Genomic DNA, 26,197 nt, shown 5'->3' with positions numbered 1-26,197 from the left:
GACGGCACTTGTGATGTTCAAGAACTTGTCCAAGGGCATGGTTCAGATCCCCAAAACAGCCCTTACAACCCACTTGCTTTAAGCTCTGCTTCTAGGGAAATTGGTTAGGAACTCAATTTTCCCATAGTTAGGATAACTGCAAACCTGCTCTAACAAACACCCCAAATGCAAGGGCTTACATCAGCCAAAGCTTATTTCTCTCTCACATGTCAACAGACCAGAGGGGTGCGATCCAGGCTGGTGGGGTGACCTCTCCTTATACTCACCCAGGAACCCAGGCTCTTCCCACTTTATTTTCCACTATCTCCTATGGTTTTATCCTCACAGATGTGGTCAAACCAGGTCCTGCCGCGTCGGCATTCCAGCTCATGAAAAGGTGGAAAAGGTGTAATGCCCATCCAATATCTTAAAGCCAAGACTCAGAAGGGGTGCAAGTTACTTTTCTGCTCACCTGAGTCCCATGGCCACAACTAGTTGCAAGGGAGGCTGGGAAATGTAGTCCGTAGCTAAGTGACCGGACGTAAAACTCGTGGAATTCCAGTACTCAGGAAGAGGAGAACAGTTCCCACTGCAGCATGGCCCATAAGGAGATTTTAACTTAGGTGGTACAGTCATCAAATAACCTTGAATTTAACCTTGAACCACACAGAGAGAAAAGTATTGTTTTTTAAATTCTCTTTCAAGGCGAGAGTCTCCATTTAGTGGTAGCCTGCTTTAACACCTCTCTAACACTTGGTAATCTCCCTTATTAACAAAGAGAGGAAGCCTTACTTAGGCTCAGAGCTTTTATAAGAGAATTTAGTAACTAGAAATTAACAGTATCGAGGCAAGTAGTACTGGTTCGTTGGTTGGTTTTTTTATGTGTGGGGGAACTGGGGTTTTCTATTCTTATATCACCAAATGATAAATACAATATAAATAATTCAAAAATAAAACTATGGGCCCTGGCCAGTTTTGCTCAGTGGTTAGAGCATCAGCCCTCAGACTGAAGGGTCCCAGGTTCCATTCTGGACAAGGGCCCTTTGCAAGCTCTGCTCCAAGTCGGGGCGCGTGCAGGAGGCAGCCAATCGATGTCTCTCTCTTCTCTCACATCGATGTTTCTCTCTCTCTCTCTCTCCCTTCCACTCTCTCTGAAAAGCAATGGAAAAAATATCCTCGGGTGAAGATTAAAATCATTCAATCAATCAATCTGTGGGGGTGGGGGTAGGGGTGGAGGAGAGGATAACTGGTAATGGAAAAAATAAAATAAAATAAGTAAAAAATAAATCTAGTTAAGATGTTTTTAATTAGAAATTTTACCCTTGTTTTTTTTCTGGAGTTAAAAAACCAATTTATAGTACTACAGAAGCATTTTCTTAGAGCAATTTTTGCCTTTACTAAAATTCTAGGCCTGACCATCACATAAAAGTGCCTTTAGATTTTGAAATTGTAGAAAGTCAGGCCCCAAATGGCCATTAGAGATTCTGCAGCAGGACCCCTATGACAGAGGAATCGAATGCCATCAGAGAAGTGGTAGAGTGACTTTTATTTCCCACATGCGGAGCCTGCAGATCAAAGAACTGGAGGCAGTCAAAGTTGAGATGGGACAGGAATTTAGTCTCCAGCTCCCTGTTTTAACTTAAAAATCATAATATTTTTCAAGTCAGGTTCTGCTCTGATAATGCTGCATAACAAACATCCCAACACTCGGTGGCTTACAGCAGCCAGTTTTTATTTCTCACTCCGGGATTGGTGAGTCAGCTGTGGTTCTTCTGGGCTTAACTCTGGTTCTGATCTGCTCCACATATCTCCTCATCATGGGACCTGTGGTCATCCGGGGCCACATTCTTCTCATGCCAGATGGCAGAAGTGAAGGAGACCATGCCCACTTTTCATGGCAGGTCCCTAACATGCCATTGGCCAAAACAAGTCACACAGTCAACCCAGCATCATTGGGGTGGGAAACAGGCTCCATCTCCTCTAGCGGGAGGCACTGCAGTGGTGTGTAACTCTGTTAACTCAGAAGACAGTTATGATCCCCTGCTTTGACCCAGCCTCTGCTCCCACAGAGGAGGAAACAGGCCCAGAGGGAGGAATGGTCTGCAACAGAGTTGAATCCCACGAGAGCAGTTTAACAGAGGAGTTCAGCGCTCAAGCGCTTGAGGCAGGCAGCCTGGGCTCAGATCCTGACCCTGCACTTGGCCTGAGGCAGGTGACTTCACCTCTCTCTGCCTCAGCTCCCCCGTCTATAAAGTGGATGCTCACATACCTCTGAGCATATGACAAATAGTGTGTATAAAACATTGAGCAGTTCCCAGAGAGCATAGGTGCTCAAAGATAGGTGCTGTTTTATGATGATTATCATTCCTCCTCCCCCTCTCGCTCATCTCAAGGCACTTCACCAACCCTGAGCCTCAGTTTCTTTATCTCTAAAATGAGGATTATGTTGATTCCAATTCCACAAGGATTGCTGTTAATTCAACAAATTAATGTAAGTCAGTGGTTCCCAACAGGTAGCGGGGTGGGGCAAGTTGCCTCCAAGAGGACATCTGAGGACATTTTTCATTTTCATAACTGGGAAAGTTGCTACTGGCAGCCACTGGGGATAGACCAAGGGTGCTGCTGACCCTACAGTGCACAAGATGCCCCACAACAAAGACGTGTCCGGCCCAAATGGCCATACGCCGGGACCGAGAAGTCCTGGTGTATGTGAAGCACTTAGCAGCGGGCCTGGCATATAGTGAAGTCAGAGAGCGGCAGTGACTCTTATTATTATTAGTGCTGTTTTCATGGTTGTTATGGTTACCAAGCTTGCTGACCCAGTCAGGATGAACCAAGATCTGAGTCCAATGTGTCTGGACTTACGCTGGGAAGACGGTGAGGAGGAGAGGCGGTCACACAGGTAGACACGTGAATGCTGGCGCCTCTGCTTCCTAACTCGGGGACCCTGGGCACATCACCCCACCACTCAGAGCCTCATGACTGCATCTGGAAAATGGGTCCGTCACTCTGACCCCGGACAGCTGCAGACCCCGGAGTCTGCTGCAGACCCCTGTGCTGCCTCTTCTGCTGTGTGCCCCTGGGCAGGCCACTTAACCTCTCTGTGCCTCGGCGTTGTCATCTCTCACGTGGGGATGACGACAGCACGCACCTCAAAAGTTTGCTGGAGGGTGAAATGATTACCTCCGACCCTTAGAAGGACCCTGCACCCAGCAAACGCTCCGCTCGGGTCGCGGTCGTTCAGCACCCCGATCGGGCCCTCACCGAGCTTCTCCCCCTCCTGTCCTCCCGCGTGCAGGGAAGGAGAGCTGCTTTGAGAGGATAATGCAGAGGTTCGGCAGGAAGGCCGTCTACATCGTGATCGGCGACGGGGTCGAAGAGGAGCAGGGAGCGAAAAAGGTACTTCTTCCATCTCACAGCTGCTTTTCCTCCCCTCCTGAGCCCTCTTGTGGCTTTCCAGGGCTCTGTGCAGATTCCTCCGCCTCCTGTTGCTGGCCGGGTCCCCCCTTCCCAGGCTCTGCGGGCCGGTCCATTCCCATTTGCACATCGCAGAAGCATCCTGAGTAATTTCCTTCTGCAAATCCCCCTCTGTGCCTTTGGCTGCCGCCCCTGGTAGCCCTGGATTGTTTCTGGGACAACTGCTTGGGAGCCCGGAGACGCTCTGTCAGAGCAAGCTGGTGGGGGTGCTAGTGCACGTGTGTGTTTTATTTAATACTTACTGATCATATGTTCCAGGAACCCTTCCCAGTTAATAAAGACAGCATTAAGCTAATGAAAAAGAAAGTCCCGCATTTGTGATCTCAGGCCCACGAGGAGAGGGGCAGGGGGTTCTGGTAGCCGCAGCTCTGTTCTTGGAAAAGAAACAGCTGCCAGAGGCCCAGGTCTGGACCTGTCAACAGCGTCCCAGGGAGCCTGCACCCCCCACCCAGAGGCCTGGGAAGCGGACTGTTAATGTCACAGAGCTTAATTTTGGGACCTGGTTTCCTCCTTCCCTCCCGGGCAACAAATTCCAAGAAAATGCAGAAATGTTTAGGGCCTCAGAGGATGAACCGCATAAGAAGAGGGAAGGCCCCCTAGGGTGCTGAGAGAGGGGCTCAGGAGAGGGGAGCTTAGAACCTTTGCATATACTGTTCCATCCACCTGGAAGGCGCCTCCCCTTCCCCAGCTCATCCTTCAGGTCTCGGCTTCAGCAGCACTTCCTGCATGACGAGCTCTCAGACCGGCTCCCACTCTACCCTTCCAGCTAGATCAGGTCTGCCTGGGACTCCCTCCCCGACTGTCCTAATTCTTTCTTCAGAACATTGTCCCCACTTGTCATGAAAGGATTATCTGTGTAATTGGCTTAATCACAAATCCTCCAACTAGGGTGTAAGCTCCTTTACCTGAGCACCTACTGTGTGCCAGCCACTGTAGTTGGGGATCCTGCAGTGAGCAGATCAGACAGGGCTCTCACCCCTCACTCAGCTCACAGACTGGGGCAGGCAATAGACACCTAAGTAACATGCATGTCAGGTAGTGAGCAGAGCTTTGGGGGAAAATAAAGCAGAGAATGGGAACAGAGGGGACTCTGGGGGTGGGGCAGGTTGCAAGTGTAGGTAGTGGCCAAGGCAAGCCTCCCTGCGAGGCAACATCTGAGTAAAGACGGGAGAAGGAAGGGAAGTGAGCCAAGTGGTTATCAGAGGGAGGGCATTGCAAGAGAGGGACCAAGAAGTTCGACGGTCTGAGGGCTGGAGGTCCCTGCAGGGAGCCAGTGTGGCCACAGAGGTGGGCCAGGCAAGTGGGGAGTGGCAGGAGGTGAAGTGAGGGGGGTACCTGGGGCCCTTGGGAGGCCCTCAGCTTTTACTCTGAGCACTTCCTCTTAAAGCGGATTGCTTTCACATTTAAAAATGAATTGATTTAGAGGGAAAAGTATTAAATAAATGATAGTAATAGAAGTGATACACAAAGATATGGCCAAAGTAGTGGCATGAGTCATCCCATGATTTACTGGAGTTCCAGAAGCCCATGCAAGGTCCAGAGTGTGGTCTGTATGGTGAGACTTCCTGAAGCCCACTGCCAGGGCCCGGAGGGAGTATTGAGGGTCCCTCTCCCGTCTTCCCAGTTCAGATAGAGTGGAAAGCTCTGCCCTAAACATGTGACAGTGACTACTGAGCTTTGCTTCTGTCAAAGTTGGATTGGAGAACAGCTTAGGCCTGTGGCCCCGAGCACCCATACCTGCCTTCTGGTTCTCACTTGGAGAATGGCAGGGACATCCATGGACCAGTCACTGCCATATGCCAGTTGAATAGGGAGCAGATATTTTAAAATGACCCCTTTATTATCCTGAAATGAAATACTAGTGGATAGTATAACATATAACTGTGCAAAAGATCAATATCTAATGATTCTATTAGAGAAATAAAGGGAAAATCATTTGTACTCATGCCTTTAACCACTACTCTTTATTACTGCCATCGTCATTTTATTTAATCCTCAAAACCACCCTGCAAAGTGGGTATCATTCTACTTCATTTTACAGGAGACAGATTTGAGGCTCAGAGAGGTTAATTAATTTACTTAAGGTCACACAGCTGGTACAAACAAACTGATGCATGTTTTGCTCCAAACACCTGGCAGGAAGGAGACAGACTTAGGGGTTTCAGACACTGTCAGTCTACCCCCCTGAGCTTGTCAGATGAGATGGAGTCCACCAAAGGAGACTAGGGCACACCCCCCCACACACCGACTCCCCTAAAATCCTCTCCAGTACCCGAAGCAGCAGCCCAGCCCATTAGTGAAAAAGGCTGTGCGCCAGCAGCTCTCCTGGCCTGATGGATGGCAGTCATTAGCCCCAGCCGCCAGACACCTGAGCAGCATGAAATATGGCGACAGGACAAGGGGCTTTGTTTCGGCTGACAGTGTTGTTAATATCTCCATTTTAGTGGGTCATTTGTCTCCACCTCTCCACACGTGATAAATCCACCTGCCCTCTGGAGCCATCAGGCCTGGCATGGAGGCGACCAAAGCATTCCCTCCCTCCTTTGCTCATTTCCTCCTGGAAAAATGAATTACACTCTTTAAAGGGGCACAGGAGGGGCACTGGACCAGAGTCCAGCCTTGCAGAGAAAGGAAGGCTTGGCCGGGGTGAGGAGAGGGTCGGGAGAGCTGGGACCCCTAGAAGCCATTACAGAGAGGCATCTGTTGCCCATGATGGATAGTATTCTGCTTCCCTTGAGCAAAAGAGAAGGTGCTAAATGTCGAAGGTTGGTTTGCCAGAAGCTAGCAGCCCTCCCTCTGTAAAAAAGAAAAAGAGAGAGAAAGAGAGAGAAAGATGTGTTCTTCAAGGACTTTGCTTGACAAACTCACCTTCCCTCTCATCCTCCCCCCTTCCTCTTCTTCCTTCCACGAATATTTCTTGAGCACCTATTATGTGCCGGGAGCCATGCCGTACGCAGTAAACATGGCCTTCCAAGCTTGAACCCTCCTCAGGGCTTTGCGCTTGCAATCCTCTGCCTCCCCTGCCACCCCACACATTTGTACGGTGCCTCCTTCTCACTCTCTGGGGCTGCTTAAATGTCACCCCCTCCGGAGAGGCCTTCCCTGACCCAACCAGCAAAAGTAGACACCTCCCCACAGCTGCTTTCCGACTGCCCCCCCATTCTATTTCCTTCATAGCACTTACCATAAGATAAAATCATCTTGTTCATTTCTTGTCTATGGACTTACTATCTGTGACTCAACGAGAGCCCCATGAGTGGTTGCCACCTGTCCAGAAGGCCCCGTTGGGGACACAGCAGTGGACAATCAGACAAAGTCCCTGCCCTCTGGATCATCTCCCCACCTCAAGACCCTTTATTTAATCACGTCTGCAAAATCCCTTTTGCCGCGTAAGGTCACGTATTCACAGGTGCTGGAGACCAGGATGCCCATCTCTCTGGGCGACTATTAGTCTGCCCACCGTAGACCAGGAAGGTGAAGCTGAGCTATGAAGAGCAGGCAGAGGAATTAGTGCAGAGACCCCAGAGGCAGGAAAGGGTTTGATGTTCTCCGGGAACCGAAAGGACATCTGCATAGTTTCTACCCTGTGGACACAGAACCTCACACGCAGCAGGAGGACCACAAGAACTCTGGGCATCCAGATGTTCATCAGGCATCATCTGTCTACTCAGGAAATAATTTAAGGACAGTGACTGTCTTGAAGAGGCTCAGTATCTTTTAGCTGCAGGTGGCAGGAAACCTAGGTAATGAGGACTTAAAACATTTGCTTACCTGACAAGATTAGAAGTAGGTGGACCCTAGGATGCTCCAGGGGGTCAGAGATTCACCAAGCCTCCCTCTCTGTCATTTTGACCTACTTTTGGCCTTTTCCATTCTGGTTTGTTGTGTCATGATCTCAAAACAGCTGCCACAGCTCCAGGCATCACGTACTAACACGACAGCATCCAAATAGGAAGGGAAAGTGAGGAGGAAGGACTTCTCCTCAGATGCTTCTCTCTAATCACGAAGGAAAACCTTTCCCAGAAGCCCCCAGCCAGCTTCCCCATTGGCTTCAGCAGGGAGGGATACGGGAAAATCCTGGCAAACGGACACAGCTGTTTATCACAGCTGATTATCAGCTGATGATCATAGCTCCCGTAGATCATCACAGCTCATCGCCTGCTCCTGGGCACGGCGCTGCCAAATCCAGGGTTCTGGGCACGGGATAAGGGAGGGTGGCTGGGCCAGGCAACCACTTTAGCCAGTGGCTACATTTCCAGTGATAAAAATGCAGTCAGCTTTCTTCTCTGGAGCCAGACGTGACCTCCCTGTGCCTTGGCCTCCTCGTCTGTAAAATAAGATAAACGCATGGCTCTTGCGGAGGGTTGCTGATCCGGTTAAATGGAGTAATGCATTGCACTACGACTATGGTTACGACCATAGTTATTACTAGCTTGCCGCTAATTTAACTTTAGTTAAATCAATTCTCTTGTCTCGGTCTTACCTCTCACTTGAAAAAGATGTTTTTGTTCTGAGGTTTTTTTGTTTGTTTCAGTGACTCAGCGAGATAATAAAGCTCCGAGCACAGTGTCTGGCTCAGAGACAGTCGATTAAAAGACTGTTATTTCAAACATTGTGTATCAAAACATTGCATAGCTTCCTTATTATTTTCTAAACTGCTGAAAACCCATGAAAATTCATGCCTCCACATACACATACTGTTTGTCCTGCATCCTTCCTTTATCCTGTCTTATACAACATGTCCTTGTATAAAAGACACAATGTAGGTAGACATAATCACAATAGCAGCTAATATTTATTGAGCACTTAGTATATGCTCATTGCAAACAGCCACAGTGGCGGTGTAGGGCGAACACTGTCCCCGTCTGACAAACAGCAGCGTCGATGGCTTGAGGTCCCCCGTCAACCATAGCTGCTGACGGTGGAGCAGAGCTTTGGGCAGGACATTGCTTCCAACCTCACGCAGTGGAAATAGTTTCCAACTTCCCTCTCACGTGAGTGATTTCAACGTATTAACTCAACACTTCCCGGAGCAGCCACCACTGCTGTTCGACCTGCGTACTCCCTGTCCTATTACCTACTTAGTGTGTTCCTGCCAATCGACCCACTTCGCTTTAAAATGGAAAACTCGATCCCATGACAGTAACGCAAAGCGAGCAAAACCTGCTGTAACGAAAAGATAAAAACCAAAGCGACAAAGCAAGCAAATGAACGTGGTCCTGTTCACCGCGGCCTGCCCCGCACTCTCTGTTCAGAGATGCTCAAGGGTAGGGGGGAGGCCCGCGCCTCGCTGAGATTTGCTCCTTGAAGGAGCGGGATTGAGAACAAGTTTTAAAAGCAACAGCTTCCTCGCTGCACTGTGTGGCAATCCCACGCGGTCCCCGTGGAGGGGAGAGGGTCAGTCCCCGTGCCGGGCAGCGCTGGGTGAGCAGATCAGAGCAGGCTCAGAGGGGCCAAAAGGCGGCGTGGCCAGGCTGGTGGGTGCCGGCCGGGGGGGGGGGTGCTGAGGTGATGCATCTCCCAGTTTGGAAAATGCCGCCCGCTCTGCCGCCTGGAGCTGACCCCGCAGGGCCCTCCGTGGGTGTGGCGGGGCGGCGGCCTAACCGTGTGGCGGGGTTCTGTGTTCCAGCACAACATGCCCTTCTGGCGGGTCTCCTGCCACGCCGACCTGGAGGCGCTGAGGCACGCCCTGGAGCTGGAGTATTTATAGCAGAGCCCCCGTCTCACCTGCCCTCAGGGGCACCCCACCCAGGCCCCTCGCCTGCCCGCCTCTCGCCAGACGCTGGACGCTGGGCAGGGTCCCTACAGCCAGGCGGACGAGTCCGGTGACCATCTCAGAAGCTGTCCTGAGAAGCGGAGAACCCGACAGTGGCTTCGGAACATTTAACTTTGGGGAGAAGGGCTGACTAGGAGTCCAGACTTTTCTATGAGTCTCACAGAACAAAAGCAAGGACTTGCTGATCTGGGGGAGGGCCGGTGAGGAGGAGGGGACAGGCTCGGTTTTTCTTCTTTTTAATTTATGGACTAATCTCATTACTCCGGTATTATGCTCTCAGACCTGTGTTGTCGGTTTCCTTAGTCGCTGGTCTGGTTTTGTTTTCTAAACTGGCATGTGGGGCGGTACACGGTTCTAATTTAAGCATCTGCTCCAAGTTGTGAGTTGGGGGGACAATCATCTTTAAAACTTGGTGAGGGAGGCGATTCGGGGCTGTGGGGAGACTATTGCTTATTTCGTGTTTAAGGACCTAACCTGATGTCATGTGGACAGTGCACGTGCCTTACGCTGCCACCTTGTTTTCTAGGAAGAGGGGACCCTGGGGAGGAGGCGGTACTTTGTGATGGAGGAAAGGCATTAAATAAAACCACGTTTACATTTCAAAGTGGGTAGGGTGTCACTACTTCATTACCACTCTTGAGGCTTCTGAATCTGTTGGTCTTTCCAGGACCTTTTCAGTTACAAAGGAATAAAATCCAACTCCAACTTGCTTCAGCCAATGACAAAAAAAAGTCTTCAAAAACTTTAGGTGATAGCTGTCTTCAGGCATAGCTGGATCCAGGTGACCAAGTTACTTTCTCCTGTGTGGTCTTACTTCCCCAGCAGGTCCTTCCCTGAATGGCAAAGATGGCTCCAAGAATCTTCTAGCTGGGTGATAGGAGGATGGGTGGGTAAATGGATGGATAACTATGTTGGGATGACTAGAAGGATGAATTTCTATATATAGGTTATGGGTGGATGGGTGGATGGATGGGTGACTGAATTGATGACCAAATGCTTGTGTGGTGAGATGAATGGATGGATGGCTGTTTGAGTGAGTGGATGATTGTGTGGTTTAAGGAAAAATGGATGAGTGAGTGAGTGAGTGAGTGGATAACTGGATAGATGTTTGGACGGTAAATGGAGCTTGTTTCTAGCCATAGTCTCCCCCAAATGACACCAGCCCTTTCCCTGTGGGCCTCACAGTACTGGTGTGAAGGCTGAGGAAACCAGTTCTGTGAACCAGGTGACTTCCTTCTTGCCCTGTCCCAGGAAGCCTCCCCCCAGCCGAGCCACCAGAGCCACTGCCACCAAAGCAGGGCCATGGTGGTGTCAGCGGTCTGGGCCGGAACACCAGGGAAAGTCCTGGCAGGTCTGTGTGGCTGTGCTGCAGCCAGTCGTTCATCCCCAGGTCAAGCGGGGTCAACCATTTACCAGGCGCTGTCCTCGGCTTCCGGATGCAAAGGGACAGAGCCCGTCCCTACCCGCGTGGAGCTGACGTTCCTGCAGGGAACCCGCCAGAAAGCAGGCAGATGAACTGTGAGACCTAGACTTTCTCGCTCACCAGCCTTGTCCCGCGAGAAGAAAGGCAGAGGCCGGCAGCCAGAGCAGGAAACCAGCAGGCACCCCATTCCTGCACACCCGCACAGGCTTGCTTTCCCGCTTGAGTCACACCTCTGTCCCCTTCTAAGAACTGCCCTGAGGTCAGGAGGAGCGAGCAGGCCAGGCCGTGTGACCCTCAGCGGGAGGAGAAGGTGGGTCTGGAGGCTGTAGTCGGCCAGCATCAAAAAGACCAGTCGAAAGGGGTCCTGAGAGTGTCCCTCTGGAAGAGACCACAGTGTCTATCCAGTGAAACATTCAGGGTCCCGAAAGTGGCCCCCGTGCTTGTCCCAGGGGTAGTCATGGCGGGTCTTCGTGCTGGTTGAGATTTTGACTTTCATAAAGCACGGCCTGGCGCTGCTCGGTCAGCGAGGGAGGCTGCCTTCCTCCTCAGACACTGGCTGCAGGCAGCCTGAACAGCGTCGGGGAGGTGACAGCTGGGCTCAACCGGGTGATGAGAAGAGCCGGAGCAAGCGTGCCGGGGGAGACACGGGAGGTACCGAGTTCCCAGGCAGGCAGGAGGGAGCTTTCCCGCTGCAGGAAAAGAAAGGAGACCAGAGTGGCCGGGAGCCTGGACAGAGGCCAGGGGTCAGAGGGAAAGGCCCGGCCAGATCTGGTTGGATCCTTCTGGTCATGGATTTTGGATTTTATTGGAGTAGGGATTTCATTCTAAAGCCAAGAAAAAGACACCAGAGAGTTTCAAGCAGGAGAGTGGCCGACGTGGGGAGAATGGCTTGGAGTGGGAAGAATGGAGGCAGGGCCTCTGGTCATGGGACTCCCCGTGAACTTAAAAGAGATTGTCTAGCTTTATTTTATAATCTAGACAGTTTACTGCACAAAGCGCAAGTATGCATCTTGATGTATTTTTACCTGTGGTCACACTTGGGTGATTGCCACCCAGATCAAGATGGAAGACACTTCCAGGCCCCCAGAAAGCTCCCTCATGGCCCTTCTCAGCCTCTGCCCATTCCACCACGCTCCTGAGTTCTGTCACCTAGTGTGGCCTGATCTAGTCCATATAAATGGACCCAGACAGAATGTTCCCCTCTGTGCCTAACTTCGTTCACTCATGATGCTTTTGAGATGCTTCCAGGTTGTGGCATTGCTCTGAAGTTCATTCTGGTAAAGGAGAGCCTGAGCTGAGGAGCTGGACCGTTCTCTCCAGGACCATTCCTCCCGCGGCTGCTAGCTCAGTGCAGGCGGAGCTGTGCCCTCCAGTCACCACCAGAGGGCAGTGCGACCCCGCAGCCCGCCTGAGCTGGCCGCAGGTGCCACCTGAAGTCGGCATGGAAACAGTGCCCTTGAAAGGATTCCCAAAGCATCTCCTTCAGGCCCTGCCCGGGCTTCAGTGATAAATTGACTTGCTGCGGCCACATGGGAATCCCAGCAGAGAGCAGTGTGTTCTGGGAGGCAAACAGGCACTGGTGGCCTCAGGAGCTATCCGGGACTGCAGGGCTGGGAAGCACTTGTCCAACTTTAAAAGTTGCCTGCTCTGATTTTTAATAATGGGATTATAATAATAGTTTAAATTGTTTGAAAAAATTGGGAATATATTTTTATATCCAGAGAAGTTCATTTGAGGATGCTGATAAACTGGCTTCAGCCAAATATTGCCTTTTAAATTCCATCATTAAGTATTTGGCAAAAAACAAGTATTTGGTGAACTCTGGCTGTAGGCGAGGAGGGCATCCCTTTGCTCGTACAGCCCTGCCCCCACTCCACTGTGTCTGGGCCTGCAGAGACCCAGCCTTCCTCTCCCTCTCCCCCCACCTCAGCCCTGGGATCCTACTGGCCACCTGGTGTGATTAAATGAAAAGCTGCAATTACAAGCCCAACTTCTAACATTTAAGCGCCTGCTGTGTCTCTGGGCTAAGCCCTTGACCTGCATTAGCTCATTTCGTCTTCACAACCGCCATGGCCCTGTCTGGAGAGGAAGGATAGCACAGTGGTTAAGCTGTGGGCATTGGGTCAAATCCCAGCTCTTCCTTTTACTACCTGCGGGGACGTCACCTCTGTGAGCCCAGCTTTTCAGCTGTAAAATGGCGGTGACGATAGAACCAGCTTCACATTATTTGTTGGCAGCACTGAGTGTGTTCAGACATGAACAACACTTAGAACAGTGGCGCTCAAACTTGTTGACCACAGTCCTCAGTAAGAAATGCAGATTAATTACATCAAGACCCAGCATAACACAGACATGCCTGTGTGTATAAATACTAGTGCATGCCTGTCGTGTGTGGAGCTAAAATACGTTTCACAGAGCAATGCCTCCCCACACTACCACGATGCATCCTTTTTCCATCCTGTTCTTTGAGTTTAAATGGTGCAAGTCTAAATCCACCAATCAATTTCGCAGCCCATTGGTTTGGAAAATACTAGTTGAAAAAAAGGCTTGGCAAGCAATGCTGTTGATAAGCCCCATTTTACAGAGGGCCAAGCTGAGGCCCAGAGAAGTATTGTGGCTCACCCACGACCTCCCAGCTGAAAGGTGGCAGAGCTTAGACCCCAACCCAGCATCTTTGACAACTAAAGTAATGCTCTTCAGCCCAAGGTTGCAGTCTAGTGGCTCACAGACCAGATCTGCCCACAGATGAGTTTTATTGCACTCGCATTATGTTTTCAAACTTTGATCCAACTATTTAAAATTTGGGAGATGTAACTCAAAATCTAAATTTTCAACATTTCTCCCAAAAAAAAGTGGGCAGTCTGGCAACACTGGACCTGTATTTACACATGATCAGCTAGAGCCTCACCGTGGCTGCAGCTACTGCTTTCCAGGTTTGTCCATTTGCCACAGTCCCCACCACACCCTGTTGTCTCCCTGACACACTGAGGCCAAGTATCAGTTACCATTTAGCATCACAATGCTGGCTGTGTTTTTCATAGTGGAGAAATATTTTTCTATCAAAAGTGGAAAAACTAAAAGTAAACCAAGGGACCTACATGTTACAAGAAGAAAAATTGATGCACAAATCTATTCTAACATGTTTAATTTAGAAAGAAAACATGTCTACGTTCTTCCTCCCCAACCTGTTCCACTGGTTTCTATTCTATGCCTGGCCCTGGGAGCAGTTTGAAATCCCCATCTTAACCACTACCCTATATCTACTTCTGTCTGTTTTGTCCACTACTGTGTCCCCAGCACCTGAAACTGTCCAACCAAGAATGAGTGCCTAATTAAGAATGAATGAATGAATGAATGAATGAATGAATGAATGAATGAATGAATTAGTGGCTTTCATACAAAGATATAGTAATGGTTAAGAGCAGGCATTTTTTGTGTGTCATTAGACTGAGGTTAAGTCCAGCTTCTGCCACTGACCAGCTACATGACCCCAGGCAGCTTTCTCAATCTCTCTGGGCCTGATGTCCTCAGCTGCAAAATGCAGGTTATTACAATGCAATGTATATCAATTGCCTGAAATGTAAAAGATGCTGTGTAAATGGACTTCCCTTCTTCAGTTATCAAGGTGAACCACGGTCAGTACTCCATTGTCCTAACAATCTGTCTAGTGCCCAACTGGCCTGGCCTTGGACTATCTGCTGGGCCAGGGGAACAATGGTTTCCCATTAACACCATGTCCTGAAAAGAGCCCTGGGCATGTAGAGCCCTGGGCCAGATGGCAAAGCCAAGGGTTTAATCCCCGGCCACATCTCTGGGTGAAAACTGGCTTGTTCAACATCCAACTACCCCTCCTCCTTCTCTTGTACCTTCCTGAATTGAGGAGGCTGAAAGCTGAAAACTGTTCCCTAGACTCCCTTACAGCCAGGATCTGGAGCATGTACCACCAATCAGCTGTGTTCACAGGGACTGTATTAGGTACCGAGTTCAGGGGGGAGAAGGTGTCTGCACACGGCATGCAGCCTGCAGGTGCCGACCAGAGCAAAGCTGGGCAGGATCCCTACCCTGAGGGAGCAGCACCCCCCCACCCCCACCCCACCCCCCACGTGACTCGGTCCTAAAGTGTGGCTTCCTCGCTTCTCCTTTTGATTCTGTAAATATTCATGTTTCAATCAAATCCAATCAGGGAAGCAGCCAGATCTGGCCCAGGAGTTTGGGGTAATTTATGATGGGAATTGGACCTTATACAGTGGGGGGAGGAGCTGGGGAAGTGAAGGGCTGAAAGGGGGCATCAGGGGTCAACAACCAGGCAATCTGAGAAGCCATGAGGCATGTCCAGCCACCCAGGTGAGTCTGCAGAGGGGCAGTGGTGGAGAAATCGATGGGGAACCATCGCCTCTGCAGCCAAGCATCCGGGGGTGGGCCAGGCACTGATAACCGGAGGTCAAGAAGACCTGGACGCAGCACAGAGGACAGCAAGGACCAGGTGGAGCCTCTGGCACGTCTGCAGCTGTCTGTCGCCACGTCTCACCACAGTGACCTTGAAAGAGAAGAGGCTGCTGCTTCCTTTCCACCTTCAAAAATCTCACACAAGGCCTTGGCTGGTGTGGCTCGGTTGGAACATCCTCCCATGCACTGAAAGGTTGCCGGTTTGATTCCTGGTCAGGGCACATACCTAAGTTGAGGGTTTGATCCCTGATGGGGACATGTACAGGAAGCAGTGATCAATCATTTCCCTCATACATCAATGTTTCTCTCTCTCCCTCCCCCCTCTAAAATCAGTAAAAAAAAACAAACAAAATAAACATATCCTTGGGTGAGGATTTTTTTTAAAAAAAACTCACACAAGCTGCTTTTTTGGTCAATTCTGAGAACCATTCAAGAAAGGGATTCTGGGAAATGTAGTTCCAACCTAGCCTAATTGGCACCGTACCGATCACACCTGTGGGTTACCAACCCCTTCTGCTGTGACTGGCGGGGTGAATTCTGCTCTCCACAGCTGACCTGACAGAAACTTTGGACGATTCTGCAGTGGGTGCTGTCACCGTTTTTGTCAGCCCGCGGGTTTTCGTTTGGACAAGTCCCAGCTCAGGAGTCGGCACCAGGAGCTGGCAGTCTCACGGTCCCAGCCTCCCTTGCAGTTAGAGCGTAAGCCTGAGAACTACGCTCGCCAACCAGATAGGCCCAGACGCGGGCGCAGCCGATCAAACACTGCCCGGTACTTAGACTCCGTCAGGCACCGCGTGGAACCCAGGCTCAGCCAGGCCAAATACACCCATCGCGCCTCCCACCTCGGCCAGAACTCGCCCTCTCCAGCGCCTCAGCCCCACCCCACCCCACCCCACGCCCCCCTCTGGCCTCAGGGGTCTGCCTTCTCTTCTGGAAGATGCCAGGCCCCAGCCGCAGGCCTGTCACATCTGCTCTTCCTTCTCCCTGGGATGTTCTTCCAACCAGGTTAGTAGCTCAGTCCTGGCTGCCCACTAGGATCACCTGAGGAGCTTTACAAGGTACAGGTGCCCAAGCCCAAAGACCGACGTCATTCTTCAGGGAAGGGGGTGGATTATTGGTTTGTTTTCTATCTCCCCAGGCGCTTCTAATGTTCAGCCAGAGTTTAGAATCACTGCCCTGGACATCACAGCTGTCCCCACTCTCTTCAAGGTTTTGCTCACAGGGTAGCTCCTCGGAGAGGCCGTCAGCAATCACACCATAACCTCCCCTCCTTACCCTGCTCATTTACCTTCAGCGTGTCTGTCCCACCTGGATTGTATAATATGCACGTGTGACTGCTTCCCAGCGAGAATGTCAGAAGAACAGAGGCCACACCTGTGTTGTTCAGCGCTTTCTCCAGTGCTCGGTAAGTCCCTTGAACAAGCGGCCTTAGCCCACCTTCTTGCTGGTCCAGCTCTTCTCTAGTGCAGTTCTGCATAGCGGCCAACAGGTGGCGAAAGTGCTTAATTGCATTCAAGGTCACCTCTAGACCATCCTGGCCGGGTCCTGTCCCCTGCCTGGCCATTGCTAAGAGAAAAAGAGCAAGGACCATGGCAATCCCACTGTGCCCCCCCCCCTTCCTCCTTCATAGAATCAGACATTGAGCATCTGGAAACACTGGGCCCAGACTAAAGTCAAAGGAAGACGGCCCCACAGCCCTGTCTGGATCGTCAAAGTCCTGCCCCTTATGTGGCCACCCTTTGAGCCTCCTGTGCCGCTTGGGATGAGTCCCACAGGGCCCCTCACACAGCTCGACTTGCACGCGAACACAGGTCCGTGTGCCCTGCAAGTGTGACAATCTGCGTATCTATCAACTGGGGGCCGTGACAGGCATTGTCCTCTCCCACATTCCAGGGTTAGCTGGACCAGTACCAGCATAGAACAGTAGTCCAGGCTTAAAGTTACATAAAAAGGGGCACAGGACAGAAAAGTGTGTATCAAATGCTGCCATTTGTGCACTGAAAAGATGAGAAAATGTCCTCTGCATTGATTTGTAAATGCAGAGATCCAGGGATGCACGGGAAGGGGAGGGGGTGGCTGGGAGGAACTAAACATGTTTATATTTTTAAATGGTTGGGAAAAAAACCCAAAATATCACACATGAAAATTAAGCGACTGGGGTGGACCTAAGCAGTGCCGACGTCATGTGCTGCCCACTTGGCTATGAGCTCAGGCCTCCATCTCGGACAGGGAAGGACAATTCATTCCCTTCCCACTTTTCTGAGACTGACCCAAGGTTTCTGTTTCACATCCCTGTCAAAAAAACTCAAGGAACTGGACTGGGGGCCCTTATTCATAATGTGCCCCCACCTGTGGAGACGTTCTTGCCCTCTCACGGCCGGGCCTCCTGTGTTCAGTCATGTGAACCTGGCACGGCCATCTGGACCAAATGGAAAACTGCAAATTCGAGGACGACCAAGCTGTATTTTCCAAAACAGTTTAATTAAAAAAAGGTGAAGAATCTGAAAAAATTGGACGGGAAGGGGAGGAACCCAAAAGAGCATACCGTGTGAGTCCACTGGCTTAGTCACAAAGAAACACCATTGTCAAAAAAGATATTTAAGTTTAATACAAATTTTATACAAAGAAAATGTGAAAAAATACTTCCATATGCTAAAAGCAATTATGCTTCACAAATAAGGCCAGCTAGGCTATTTTTTTGACAACTGCAATTCACAAATGTTCTTTCTCTCCTGTTTTCTTCTAATACTCTCTTTTTATTTCCTCTCTAATACGAGTAACTAGCTGGAAACTGTACAGTTCGCATCCTCTTATCAACAATGAAGAAACAGTAAACGAGACTAAAATGTACAACAGGATGTACTGGAATGATATCGTACAATTAATTTTCTCATATACATACATCACCCTCTGCTTGTTCAATGCTTTTTGTTTTACACAACATACAACATGGAACTACAGCATACGTAGTGTAACAGACAGCATGGCGGGGCGCTTTCTCTCACTGCCTTGGTTTCATGCTTACATAAAAACGTAGAATTCCATCATATAAATACTACAGACATGCTTCATCCCAGACTCAAATGTCCTCTGCGTGCGTCTTGCCCAGGAGTCCTTCCGAAAAGCACAGTATCTCTTTCCAAGCTTGTGTGAGTGTGTTGAAAGGAACCACAACGCAAAGAAAAGATCTCTTTGTTTCAATGACTTGAAACCTTCGATGCTCTTCTCTTCTGCAATTGAGCTGAGTGGGGCTTATTTCTGTTTCTCTTCTGTAAACAAGGACATTAGGTTTTCCCTTTTAGGAGTAGAGTCATTATTTAAGTCACATAAAAGAAACGAGCTTCTGCACGTGTCCTTCTGGTCCAGAGAGCTTCCATTTGATAACATCGTAACGTAGTATTGGAAAGGGGCCGATGGCTTGATGGGATGTGCCCACGACAGCACAGAATCTGTGCCGAAACTCACGATCCTGGTGTGCTGCGTCCAGACATACAAATGAAAACAGCTCACGTTGCTCTGGGCACCCCAGGAGGAGGACCTGGGTGCAACAGACAGCCCCGGGCCCAGTCCCCAAGTGACAGATGGGCTGATGGACCATCCCTTCCTCCAACACCAAAACATCCTTCTGTTGTTGGATTGTGTTTTTTTTAATTGCTTTTCTTTTTATTTTTTTTTATAAGTTAAAGTCAATACAAATATAAAAAGGGGAAGGTACTCTAGGTTCGGTAACATCCACAAATTGTACATTATTTACATCTAAAGCGTAAGTTCATGTGGGTGGATCGGTCCTCAAAGCTGAGTGGACGCTATGTAGTGTAGGGACCCTCTGTGAAAAGGCCAAGTCTCAAGGTTTGGAATTCTCAAGTCTGAAGGTGGGGGTTCTGCCTCACGTTTCTTTGCTGTTTCCTGGTTTCCTAGGTTCTGTTTTCTTTTTCCTCCGTGGGACAGATGGCTTGTGTCGCAACTTGTCCCTAGTCCCAGAAGGTGTCCAGCCGAGACTCTTTCGGGAGGAGACTCTTCGAACTGGTACTGGTGTTGTGCTCAGAACGCGACGACCCTCGCTTCTCATCGCTGCTGCTCCAGCTACCGGACTTACTGCTCCGGGAATGGTCTGGGGAGGAAAAGCAACAGAGAGGGACGGTCAGCGCTCCTGCCCACCTCCACCAAAGCACAACTGTCCCGCAGCCTGACCTGCACCTCCTCTCTGGGAAGCCGCCTTCCCCTCCCACCCACACAACTCCAATCCATGGTTCAATGCTGCCACTGCTGACTTCCTGAAATCTGTGGGTCTGTAGAGTACAAAGGCAGAACAACTTATTTTTTTAGGATTTAACAACAGCTGGTTGGAAAAACAGTAGGGTGTCATGCTCACAGAGAATAAAGATCTGAGAGAAAATTGCCAAGGAAGGCATTTCTGGTGTGGCACCCATAACTGCATCCTTATGATGTGACACCAAGCACCCCATGCACTTGTAGCCAACCTTGGGCACAGGAAAAGGCACCAAAATGTGACATGTGATCTACTTACTTTTATTAACATTGTTTCTTTAATCAATTTATAGGCAACTCAAAAACAGACTTGTACCAAACCACCCAAAAGAACAGATTATAAAGAAGGAATGTGGACCAGAACGGCCAAGGTCAGCCGGGAACACAGACCCACTGGCCCCCAGTAAGGACAAGTTTGAGGGTCACCGAAGAGTGCAGAACCAGAGTAAGACCTAAGACAGTTTCAAAGACCACAAGGAGCCAAGTAGTGGCTGAGTCAGAAATGAGGAAGTTGTAGAGCCAGACGAGGTACCTGTAACGCTGTCAAACAGTCTAGGCGTGCGGGCTCCCTGGACAGTCGACTACGAGAGACCTGGCAGCAAACCACTAAGGTCCTGTCATATCTGAGATCATTTACCAAGCTCAGACAGATTGGGACAAAACTTTATAAAATTTCTTGAGGTGGGTTGATGATAGTTGACTGAAAGAAGTCCACTGTCAAGTTTAGAGACAGAAATCGAAATGAGTGAGGAAGGGGCCATATCATCGTCTGGGGGGGTAATGTTCCTTATCACCTGGCTAGTCATGAGCTCTGTTTCTGGAAGATGACAGTGAGGAGAATGAGAAGGATCTCCAAAGTGAGGCAGTCACGCAGGAGGACCTCTTCTTAGTCACCTGCATCAGTGACCAGCAGGGGGCAGTATGGTCAAGGGCCCTCTATTTCTTTTTAAAAAAATTTTTTAAATTTTTTTCATTAGTTTCAGGTGTACAGCATAGTCATTAGACAATCACATACTTTACAAAGCGATCCCCGACACTTCCAGTACCCATCTGGCACCATACATAGTTATTACAATATTGCTAACATTTTCTATGCTGTACTTTACGTCTCCAGGACTATTTTGTAAGGACCAATCTGTACTTCTCAAGGGCCGGTTCTAGCTTAACGATCCTGAATCTACCTCTTCGTAGCATTCTGCCCAACTTGCGGTGCCTACACCATTAGTTCTTCTGGAAGGACTTTGGTCATCACCATACATGAGAAAATCCTGCAACAATGCAGTCAAGCCACATCAAGTCCCTCCGGCTCTGGTGAAAGCAGAGAGGAAATGGGAGCAGGGCCGAGCCTAGTACAGCCTCTGCAGGGCCTACCCCTTCATGTGGACAGGACACAGGGGCTGGCTGGGATGGCCAATCACTACGGGGGAGGGTCAGTGTTAATCTAGGACCTTTATGAAAAGAGCAAGGATGTCCCCTTGAGAAGCCAAACCACACGCTCTGGCAGTTTCAATGGTGACCAGAGGCCCAGCTACAAAGAAACACAAGCCAAGGTAAGACCCACCACTGGAAAGAACAGGAGAGAGAGAAGCGAAGCGGCACACACAGCGGGCCTTCGGCGGGCCGGAGTAGCTCCCGGCAGCTCCCGTGAGGCAGGGTCATACTTACACTTCTGGGCTGGGTAGGTGGGGTGCGGCTGGTGGTCTGTGGCGGTTGGGACATAGGCAGGCTGTTGCTAACTGAAGAGATAGCACAGGCATCCTCAGAGTCTATCAGCTCAAATCCACATGCCCCCAGGTGCTCACTGTTTCTGTTCATGAACAGGCTCCTGCTCTTAGAACTGCTTCATTTGTCACCGTTTTCCAATCAGTGCGTTCACAGGAGACTAAGGCTTTTTTAAAATGCATATTAAACCCTAAGCAGGATCGCTGGACACGGCACAGCATTACAGATGGAAATAAGGTATACATGAACATAGAAGCAACTCTCTAAACCACAGATTCTCAAAAATTTGAAAGCAAAATCCTCAGAACCATGAACTCTGCCAACAGCCTAACTCAGCCAGGGAAACAGGCGCCGGAACCACAGCAGGGTGGGAGGCGGCACCCAGGGCATTCAGATTACTCAGGGCGGGTAGTAACTCCCCACGGCCAGGGGTGGACGCAGAACAGGGAGGGAGGGCGGAGAAGGTGCACACGGGGACGCAGGTTGAGTAGGGGCTACAGACAAGCTATCAAGCGAGCCACGTTCTCAGCTAGGATGGCAGGACACCAACATCTGAAAGTGAAGAGTCAGAAAGCAGTGATATGAAAGGGGTCTCCATAAAATAACTGGAAATGATGAAGAGTTTGTTAGGAAATGACCGAAGATACAATCAAGGGGGGGAATAGAGCTCCAGGAAAAAGCAAGGCTGTAAGGGAACGGCAACGGAATCCCAGCGCACTGACCCCCAAACGGGCCCCAGCGACGGAAACACGGCTTCGCACACTTCAACATCTCAAGATTCGAGTTACAGAAAAAAATCACGTTCCCAACCTGGATGAAGGCAAGTCAGAGCGGAGGAGATGGGAAGTCTGGATGGGACAGGGGTAGGAGAAGTGGTGGAGGAGATGGACCACCTGGGGGACCAAGAAGTACTGCCTCTAGCTGACAGAGTAAGAACTGAAGGCAGGAGATGTATCTGACCTGGGGAACTCACAGAGCACATCAAATAATGACAAGTAGCTTGGGACGAAGTAGGAGAGGTCATCTATGACCCTAACTCTCATCTTTTAAAGCTGGCAATCACTGAGCAATTTCTATAGGTAAAAAGTCCAGAAAAACAGAAGTACAGGGAAGAACATTATTTACAAATAAGAAGGCAAGTTCCAGATGTATCACACACAGCAGTGAGACTGGGACTAGGCTTTCTATTTCCTCAAACTATATACACGTAATGCTTTATTCAAATCTTCAAATTAAGAGACAAACAACAGGCCAGCCTGTGTCCACCCCGAGGAAGCTCATACCCCCTACTAAGCCTTTCTCCCTTCCAACCAGACTCCTCCTCTTACCATCCTAGTACCAGATGTTTTATAGAGCCCGCCTTCCTCCACGAGATTTCCTCTGCATGGTCAACAATAGCAAGGTTAGCAGAAGTTAAGTTGACGTACGAGGAATTTGAAGGGAAACTGTCTACCTTGCTCACCACTAACTCCCAGCCCTAGCACAGTGCCTGGCACAAGAGACACTCCATCAACTGTGTACTTCAACCCTCTGCAAAAAGTCTGGTACCATGCACCCTCAAGGAATCTAAAGTAGAACTGGGGGTCTTTCCCTCCCCTTCTTTACCTTCTCCCCTCTCCTGCTACCCCATCCAGTCCACAGACTCCTGCGGATTATGTTCTCCCCCCAACCCACATGGCGCCAAATCACCAGCATCTACCAGAGCTTCTTAGTTAGTTCATATAAAACAGAACCTTCTTGCCCGGCCGGCATGGCTCAGGAGTTGAGCGTCGACCTATGAACCAGGAGGTCACAGTTCAATTCCCATTCAGGGCACATGCCCGGGCTGCAGGCTCAATCCCCAATAGCGGCTGTGTAGGAGGCAGCAAATCAATGATTCTCTCATTACTGATGTTTCTCTCTCTCTCTCTCTCCCTCAAATCAATAAAGACATATTTTTTAAAAAGCAGAAGCTTCTTTCCCAGCCCCTTTAGGTTAGAGTCAGCCAACTGTGGCCCAAATCCAGCCCAATGCCTGTTTTTCCAAGTAGTTTCACTGGAGCATGGCCATACTCACTTACTGACATATTATCTACGTGTGCTTTCATCCTACCATGGCAGAGTTGAGCAGTTCTGACACAGCCCATGTGGCCCTCAAAGCTTAAAGTATTTACTAGGTGGCCCTTCATTGAGTTTGCCGACCCCTGGGCTGGGCGATACCTCATTCACCTCCAAACTGGAAGACGATGCAGCTCCCAACGTTCCTGTCTACAACCCCACTTATTCCAGCAGATTCCATACACCACGGCATCAGTCATTCCCAAAGCCATGTGGATCCCACCACTTTGCTGCTCCACAACCTCAACAGCACCCCTGCCAAAAACAGCATTTCTCCAGCTTGGGCCTTCCTCATATCCCAGGACAATTTTGACACATCCACAATCCTCCTACATATTACTTAGTTGTTGTTTTTAGCTCAAACTCATTTTTAAACTTAAATAAAACAAGCTTTTGTATCACCACCCAAAGCAGAAAATCATTCATATTTGCCAATGCATAGAAGGCAACTCTACAAATAAACAGAATGAAAAGCAAATAGTAGTATTAATTTTTTAAGTGGGTACTATGCTGCTCAGGTCTAAAGTCTGCTCTCTTTGTTAGAAAGATAAACTGGAAAACATAACAGAAATACAAAAGAGATCTTAGCACCAAACTGAACCTGTTCTCAGAGACTTAATCAGGAATTGAAGAGGAAGTGGGAAGGGAGTTACTTTTTCAATAGGTGTCAACTGTATTCAATGCCAAGTTCATACTCTCCCTAAAATCAGTTCATGCCACACTAACAATGAACATAACTGCCCCCTCTATTCACTTAATATGCAAAAGTGAAATAAAACTTTTTGTATTATCCAGGAGAGAGAAAGATCTTAGTGCTGAAAAACCTTGGATTAAGCAGAATTGTCCTCAATGAAGACCCCTTCTTCGAACCCTTCTGGAATGGCCCAAAACAGGTTTAGAAGGGTATAGGAAAAAGACCCTTTGGGCTAGAAAGGACTGCTCAAATCTCACAGAAGAGAAAACCCAAAATTTAGTCTCAGAAAATCTCCCAATACAGCCTACCAGGTTATTTACTCCCTAAGAGGAAAGGTTTTTACAGAAAGATCATCCACCTAAATTTTTTCTTTATTTCCCTAAAGGCTCAAGTGCCCTCACCCACCAAATGCAGGTGCTGGGAATAAAATTTCACTCAGTTTCAGTTACTGTGGTCACTTCCCTGAAGGCAGAAGAACTGCCCGACCCAAAAGCACGTCTCCTACCCCACCCCAGGTCAGCAACAGAACCCTCTTGTCCAGATGAAGACTTATGTGGGTCCCCAGTAAATAAATACAACAGGTCCTCAAATAACGTTGTTTCGTTCAACGTCATTTCATTGTAACGCTGAAGAGATGCTGTAGGAACTTAACTCTGGTTCATATCAATTAGCCTATCGTAAAACTGGTTTCGTTATATTCATTTCGCTTCAAGTTGCAAAACCTATCAACAACATTAAGTGAGGACGTACTGTACAGGTAAATACTGATCAGATTAGAGAGGTGTCTGAAAGCTGCCCTGCCCAGCCACTCCCTTACCCCCACTGACCCGCCCAGGGCACCCCCAAGGATCCCTAAGGATCCACGGTAGTTTGAAAACCACTGCCATTAACCCTTAAAATTCTCTCTAAGAAAATGGCTTCCCCTCTGCCCATGTGGAATGAGAGCACCATTCACCCCCCAGGGGGCAACGTACCAGAGCCTTGGTTGGAGCCTAAGAGAATGGAGGAGGGCGTCTCCCTGGAGCCAGAAAGGTCGAGGGTCTAGAAATACAAAGAGAGAGAGATGGACTCAAGGCACTGGGGCCAATGTAGCCCCCAGGGAAGCCCAGGGATCCTTGGGGGTGCTCATTTCTGCCCCCAAAGCACCTTTGTGCCCTCTGCCTGGCGAGCGCAGGCAGGGGAGGCCAGGTCAGCGGGGGTGGCCCTCTACCTATGTGCTGAACCCAGACTGAACAGGCTGGAACGCAGCACTGGGGTGGCCCCAGACTCAACCCCGTAGCCTCAGCTTCCAGAACATTCACCGTTTCCTCAGCTTCACTCACTGACCTACCAATCCTCCAAAGTTTTGCCATCTCAAAAAAGGAAGTACGTTACTCCAAAATTGTTTTAATTCACTTTTATTTCACATTAACCTCTAACGAGGCAATGGTATCAGTAAAATCAAAGGGTCCTGACTGATGGGATAATGACTTGTTTTTTCCCTAATATACACTGAAATAAAATTCATGACTAAAAATGTAAAAAATTATCCACATGCGACCTAAAATCATGTTGACAGACAATCTGTATGATGTATTCCACACTGGGAAAGGAAGAGATGCAGTCTTCACTGTCCAGTACTGCGGCCACGGGGCACATGTGACTATGGATATTAAAATTAATTGATCACACCAGCCACAGTTCGAACGCACAAACGTCCCATGTGGCTCGCGGCTACAGACTGGGCAGAGCAGACACAGAACACGCCCATCATCACAGAAGGCTCTAGTAGACAACGCTGTTCTAAATCTCGAGTCGCCGGGGAGCAGCTGTCAGGTCACACGAATGTCAACTTGGACTCCATATTCCTCTGCCCCGGCCCGCGTGCCCATCAGTGAAAAGGCCACCTGCTCAGACTCATCCCCACCTGCAGCCTGGCTGCCCCACCGTGAAGACAGACAAATCTACTCCAGCGGGTGAGTTTCAGGGGTGGCAGGCACGGGGACAGGTCCTGAGGCTCTGCCTGGCCGGAAGGACTGGTGTCACTGGCCAACGGCATGCGTACACTCACCGAGCCACTGTCCTTGCTTTTCTCAGCAGACGTCTCCTTCTCCTTCGAGGCGCTGGCTGTTTCCGAAGGGGTTGCCTGTGTGCTGGAGGAGGTCCCCTGGGATGACTTGTTTAGTGTTTCTGTGTTCACCTCGGTATCTGCTTCCTGCTGAGGGGCGGTGGCTGGGGGTGGAGGGGAGAGGAGCCACGTGTAAGCCGAGTGCAGTGGCTTCCGGACCTGCAGGGATCACAGCTATGCACACGGCAGTGCTACGGCTCAACAATGA

General features: G+C 49.6%; 2 protein-coding genes across 35 annotated transcripts in view; one reads left to right on the top strand and one right to left on the bottom strand.

Moving 5' to 3' along the window:
* EYA2 (EYA transcriptional coactivator and phosphatase 2) overlaps nucleotides 1–9,838 on the top strand; it is a 201,995-nt gene extending 192,157 nt beyond the window's left edge. For both annotated transcript variants that reach the window (XM_081149090.1, XM_081149089.1), the window contains exons 15-16: nucleotides 3,278–3,378; nucleotides 9,086–9,838. In XM_081149090.1, the coding sequence (XP_081005216.1) occupies nucleotides 3,278–3,378; nucleotides 9,086–9,166 (182 nt within the window). In that variant the 3' untranslated portion in view covers nucleotides 9,167–9,838. The remainder of the gene's footprint in view (nucleotides 1–3,277; nucleotides 3,379–9,085) is intronic.
* Nucleotides 9,839–17,683: 7,845 nt separating this feature from the next.
* ZMYND8 (zinc finger MYND-type containing 8) overlaps nucleotides 17,684–26,197 on the bottom strand; it is a 109,817-nt gene continuing 101,303 nt past the window's right edge. For 20 of the 33 annotated variants that reach the window (XM_081150112.1, XM_081150121.1, XM_081150103.1 and 17 more), the window contains 3 exons: nucleotides 25,933–26,093; nucleotides 24,857–24,923; nucleotides 17,684–19,212 (listed from right to left, as the gene is read on the bottom strand). In XM_081150112.1, the coding sequence (XP_081006238.1) occupies nucleotides 19,073–19,212; nucleotides 24,857–24,923; nucleotides 25,933–26,093 (368 nt within the window). In that variant the 3' untranslated portion in view covers nucleotides 17,684–19,072. Of the gene's footprint in view, nucleotides 19,213–21,035; nucleotides 21,107–24,856; nucleotides 24,924–25,932; nucleotides 26,094–26,197 lie in introns of all 33 variants that reach the window. The other 13 variants (XM_081150106.1, XM_081150125.1, XM_081150095.1 and 10 more) reach the window with 2 other exon arrangements.

Source organism: Miniopterus schreibersii (genome assembly GCF_964146895.1).
Source record: "Miniopterus schreibersii genome assembly, chromosome: 10".
NCBI lineage: Eukaryota > Metazoa > Chordata > Mammalia > Chiroptera > Miniopteridae > Miniopterus > Miniopterus schreibersii.
The sequence above is the reverse complement of the archived record's forward strand: the minus strand, read 5'-3'. Positions and strand labels throughout refer to the sequence as shown.